Source organism: Suricata suricatta, chromosome 8 (genome assembly GCF_006229205.1).
Source record: "Suricata suricatta isolate VVHF042 chromosome 8, meerkat_22Aug2017_6uvM2_HiC, whole genome shotgun sequence".
Lineage (NCBI taxonomy): Eukaryota > Metazoa > Chordata > Mammalia > Carnivora > Herpestidae > Suricata > Suricata suricatta.
In genome coordinates, this window is record NC_043707.1 from 109465036 (window position 1) to 109471035 (window position 6000).

The window sequence follows — 6000 nt, forward strand, 5'->3', positions numbered from 1 at the left end:
TAGGTTGGTTGTCTTGTGACAGACCTTTCCAAGACGGTAGGACAAGCAGTTAAAAGGAGAGACAAGTCCATGACTCCATGACCACCATAATAATCAAACACCTACTACTTAAAAGTCTCTGTTTGGCTAGTGCTGGAGCTGGAACTCAGCCCAAGAAAACAGCAGTCACCCCATTATTACTAACAGAAACACATATTCTAGAGCTACAATTTATTTTAAAATAAAAATAAATGATAGCATGAAATCTCTAAATTAGGAATGCAAAAAGAGGAGAATAACATCCTGAGTGGCAGAATACCTCACTTCCAACTTGCAAATCCTTCTGTACGGTATTAAGATCAGATGTCAGTTGCTTTCTCCTTTCTCTCTCTTTTGACAACTCACTTTCAAATATGTCGACCTTTTCTTGGCTCATTTTTAAAATCTGCAAAAAGCACTTTACATGATTATTTCTGTATACAATCATGTTTCCTATAAATTCTAATAATACCAATTTCCTCCCTAACTAAATTATAAAGTCACCTAGAGGAGGTACGAAGCTGGGAAAAATAGATCATGGTACCATAACTCATAAGAGACATTTTTCTCTAAGCCTGTTTTCTCAACTGTAATATGGAGCTAATATTTGTCCTACAAACATTATAGCCATCCAAGGAGGAATAAAGTGAGATTTTGAAAGTATTTTGTGAATGTTAAACACCTACCAAATATAAAGTATTATTGAGATCTTTCTAAATGAATTGATAACAATAATTGCAATAATAATGAGATCAGCTACTAGTGAGTTAGTGCTTACCGTATGTCAGTCATTATGGTGCATGTTTTACTTGTGCGATCTCAGGACCCTACAAAATTGGAACTTTTTTTTTTTTACAGAGAACAGAGCGGAGGCTCAGATACATTAGATATTTTTTTCAAGATCACATAGTCACACTGGGATTCAAACCAAATTTCTCTTATATGTTCTTACTTTGAATACCTACTCTAATCAGACTTGCCAAAGTATATTTTCTCTTGTCACACAAACCTATTAGGACATTAAATTAAGGTCAGAATGCAGTTTAGTGACTGCAGACTGAGAGTTGAAGCAATTCCCTTGACACCACCATCGAGCTGCAGACCCCTCTTGACTGTCAGAACACACCTGTCCAGCAGACTAACTGCTCAGTTGGCATCAGCCTGCCAGGGAGCAGCGTGGAATTGATAGGTCTCTAACTCTCCAACTTAGGAAACCAAGGATGGTATGTGGGAAGAGAGTCTTATGGGTCTTGTTCTGTTTACCAACAGTGGGATACTGAGCTGGTTATTTAACCTAGCCTTGGTTTCCTCATCTGAAAAATAGGAAGAATGAAGTCTATGCATATATTAGGTGCCTCATATACAGCAAATGCTCTCTAAGTGGGAGTTTATATTATTGGATTGTTCTGAATTTTCACATTTACTCTGTAGTGAGGCAATACCTTTAAACCATCCTTACAAATTCAACACACTAGTTTACAGGAAATACATTTTCAGTGGGCTCCTTTCTGACTGACTACTCTTGGGAAGGCCTTCTGTAACCACTGATCACAACTGCAGGATGTAGATTTACATTTCCAGGGGTTTACTTTCTCCCTTTGCTTATTTTCAGCTATTCTTAAGCATCCTTATGGAGTCTGCCTCGCCTGTATTAGCAACTGTCACTGAAAAAGAACTTTTTATTTCTTACCTCATTCAAATCTTCTACTTGCACTGTTTCTTGATCTTTCATGTTGGTTTTTCTCTGTCTTCCTATATTACTGATAACTCAGACTTGAAGATGGAAATCTTAATCCAAATAAATCATCAGTTAAAATATATACATACATGTCTTATTCTAAAAAATACCAGGGTTGGGGGAAGCTATAGTTCTCAAGAGTTCTTCCCTGGAGCAACACCCTTGAAAACTTTCCCTATGACAACTTTTACCTCTTATCTGGTCTTCAATCCTTTGAAGAGTTGCTTTATTAAGTATTTGAGCCCTTGCTGCTCTTTGGAAGTGGAACCCAAGGGACCAAGTATTGTAAAAATACACTATAGGATCTTCCTTGTCCTAAATTCAGCTGCCATTGTACTCCTCTTTTTCCACTTTTGAAAAGTAACCTTTTAAAAGATTTTTTAAATAAATATTTATTTAATTTTGAGAGAGAGAGAGAGAGAGAGAGAGTGTGTGTGTGTGTGAGTGGGGAAGAGGCAGTGAGAGAGGGAGACCGAGAATCTGAAGCAGGCGCCAGGCTCTGGGCTATCAGCACAGAACCCAACGCAGGGCTTGAACTCAGAACCATGAGATCATGACCTGAGCTGAAATCAGAGGCTCAACTGACTGGGCCAGCCAGGCGTCCAGAAAAGTAACCTTTTATTGATAATTGGCCCAGTAACAAATTATATGCAGAAGAAGCTTCTAGGTATTTAGATGTAATTTAGAAATAGAAGACACCATCACTGATATTACTTTTATTCAGAATTAGGCTTCAACAGAAACTTCAGTTAAGTTTTTAGTTTAGTTCAGAGATAAAAACATTCATTTATGTAAGCTGAAGAAAGGAAAGGGTGGATCCACTAAAGAGTTTTACCCGATTAAATTTTGGAGAAAAGTATTCTGGAGCTTTGCTTGTCCTTCTGAATTCATAATTCACTGACAGATATGTATTCATTTGTTTCAAAACTTTTCGTTAATTCATTAGTAATGTTGATTACCAGTAATTTCCTTTTTTCATGTTTAATGTCAATAAAATGGGAAGAGATGAGTTGGAAAGAATGGAAAAGACACCTGGGAAAAAGGAGGCTAAAACCTCAGTGTAACTTTTACAAAGCCTCCTGTCAAAGGGTATAGAAAAAAGACCTGGTGAAGAATGAAGTCGACTTCTAAGCAGCACTGCCCAAGGATACAGGAAAGGGTATTACCCCCTTCCGCCCTGGTGAATGTCTCCGCACATCTATACACGACACACTGATGCATTCAGCACTCAGGGCAAAGACCTCCTCGGCCCCGCCCTCCCAGCACCTGAGAGGCCTCCGTTTCAACTCCCCTCCTTCCCTTTGTGCTTTCCTTTGTGTTTTTTAGCAGAAGAAAGTCATGTATTTTAATGCCATACTTTTAAAAGATAGCTTTCAAAAGAATGTATGTTTGAAATCTCCCATAATTTATGCCATACTAAACATAGTTATGCATGTAGGCAATTTACGTCCTTCATGGACTTCGTGGTGACCAAAGTTTCAAGCAGAAAAACACAAGAAAGGTGCAGCTAACAATGTGAGAGGGGCAGTGGGGTGGCGGGAGCTCTGGGCAGCTGAAGGGAGCCTACCTTCCTCATCTGTCAGGCAGCAGCAGGCAGTGGCAGGCACTGACAGACGTGCTAGGGAACCGCCTCATCGGCAGGGGGGAGCCACCAACGACTGTGGAGAATGGCGTAACAGCTCAGAACTTTCCACTTTCAGTGTTCTACTACCCTAAAGGTGGGGGCCATCTAATGCTCTGAACCACACTGTGCCCCCCGGGCACAGTATGACAAGTGTTCCTGCCACCCCTGCTCTGTGCTTGCACTGTGCTGTGCCCTCGAACAGGGATAGCCAGGGGGGTGCCGCGTGCGGGCGCCAGACAGGATGAAGCATGCCTGGTCCTCACCTCCAGGTGGACACGGTTTATGTGCTCAGAGCTGCATGCTGTGCCTCCATCAGTTATGATAAATCCCCTGTGTAACCCCCTCCGTAAATCCTCATATGAGTTGATACGATGGACGAAATCAGCTGGAAGACCAGACAGACCTGGAAAGCTCCTAGCCCTGTCTCTCACATTGTTCAGGTTCCTTTAAATTCCCCTAAATATGACATGGGACTATCCTTCCCCACCTTGGGAGGGTTGTTCTAGGGATTACATGAGATTGTGTTTATAAAACATCTAGAACAGAACACGGCATCTGAGAGATGCTCAACATATTATTAGTCCTACCAGATCCCTAGCATTTCTTCTCTTTGAAGCACTTTCTCTGAGAATATACATAGTAGCCACATCGAGAGGATCTAATTAATGATAAATCTGTCTGCATGTAGCAATCGGTAAGGAATATAGGTCATTATCTTGAGGACTTGGTTTAAAGGATTGTTTTTCTAAATTATTTGTTCTTCTTTTAAAATTTTTAAAAATTAATTATTTATTTTTGAGTGGGGAGGAAGGCGGGAGAGCACCCAAGGCAGCTCCACACTGCCAGCACAGAGCCTGCCACGGGCTTGATCCCCTGGAATCCTGAGGTCATGACCTGAGCAGAAACCAAGAGTTGGGCGCTTAACTGACTGAGCCATCCAGGTGCCCCTAAATTATTTGTTCTTTTAAAGCCACCCCCTCTCATTTATTCTCAAGGGAATTCTTATGGGGACACTGCCTCCAGTGCTCCCAGAAATGGAGGCTTCTCTGGGTGGTGTGGAGGTAGAAGCCCTGGAGCTTTGCATCTGCAGAACGTCAAGGATCCTGAAACACAGTTTTAAAGTCACAGTGGCAAAAACGTGGGTTTTGTAATTAGCTGGAATTTGAGATCTTCCACGTTTATGAATTCATGATCTTGGATTCCTCACTATGCAGGAGGGTGAACGATACTTACCTCCCAGAATTTTCCGCTAACATTACATGAGTTATATCAAACCCACAGCAGAGTCGTTCCTACATCGCAGGCTCTCAGGTCTTAATTTCCATCCTTTTACTTCCTATTTGTAGGACATAGAAAGTAAAGTATCCAGAGACCAGAATGACAGCATGAGACACCTGAGCACCTGTCTAAAAGCTGATGACCCATGTCAAGGGGAGTGACCCTGCATCGAGATCTGAAGCTCCTAAACCTGCTGATTACAGCACTCAGTTCACTCAGCTCCGCTGCTGAGCACGATCATTTAGTTAATACTGAGTGATATCACTATTGCCTGGCTGCTAAACACAATTAAAAAAGCTTGAGTATTTTTCTTCTTGAAAGATCACAAGAGAACTTTGATGGCAAAAATCTATTTAATTACTTCCTCTTTCCTCAAGAAATGACTTTAAAAGGTCATTTAACTATTATTTACTACTTACTGAATACCTTTTCTAAGTTTGAAGTCTACTTGTAAATACTTTTTTGAAAATAATTTTTTAAATGTTTGTTTATTTTTGAGAGAGAGAGAGAGACAGAGCACAAGTAGGAGAGGGGCAGAAAGAGAGGAGGACACAGAATTCAAAGCAGGCTCCAGGCTCTGAGCTGTCATCATGGAGCCTGATGCAGGGCTCAAACCCACAAACTGTGAGATCATGACCTGAGCCAAAGTCAGATGATTAACCAACTGAGCTACCCAGGCGCCCCATGTAAACACTTTCAATTTAGATAATTTAGATAATTTAAATGGACAAATTCCTAAATACACAAAACCAACAACAAAGACTGAATCATGAAGAAACAGAAAATTTGAATAGACCTGTAATGAGAGTAAGGATACTGAATCAGTAATAAAAAATCTCCAGTACAGAGAAAAGCCCCGGGCCTAAAGGCTTCTTGGTAAATTCTACCAAACATTCAAAAAAGAACTAACCCCTTCTCAAACTTTTCTCAAAACTTGAAAGGGAAGAAACACTTTCTAACTCATCCTGTGAGGTCAGCTTATCCTGCCATGAAAGCCAAACAAAGATACTACAAGGAAGAAGAAACTATAGACCAATATCCTTTGTGAACATTGATGTAAAAATCCTTAACAAAATGTTATAAAAACGAATTTAACATTATGTTAGAAGGGATATACACCAAGACCAAGTGAGGTTTATTCCTGAAATGCAAGTATGGTTCAACACGCAGACATTGACCGTTGTGATATACAGCATTAAAAGTATAAAGAATGGGGTGCCCGCGTGGCTCAGTCGGTTGAGCATCAGGCTTTGGTTCAGGTCATGATCTCGCGGTTGGTGGGTTCGAGCCCTGCGTCAGGCTCTGTGCTGACAGCTAACTCAGAGCCTGGAGCCTGCTTCGG

The 6000-nt window shown here is 40.9% G+C and overlaps 1 protein-coding gene across 1 annotated transcript in view; it reads right to left on the reverse strand.

Annotated features, from left to right (window-relative positions):
* The window catches only part of CCDC30 (coiled-coil domain containing 30), a 66875-nt gene extending 63473 nt beyond the window's left edge, over positions 1-3402 (reverse strand). The window contains exons 1-3 of the mRNA XM_029949895.1: positions 3324-3402; positions 1709-1806; positions 299-424 (exon numbers count right to left, since the gene is read on the reverse strand). Of these exons, the coding sequence (XP_029805755.1) occupies positions 299-424; positions 1709-1750 (168 nt within the window). The 5' untranslated portion in view covers positions 1751-1806; positions 3324-3402. The remainder of the gene's footprint in view (positions 1-298; positions 425-1708; positions 1807-3323) is intronic.
* Positions 3403-6000: the final 2598 nt, after the last annotated feature.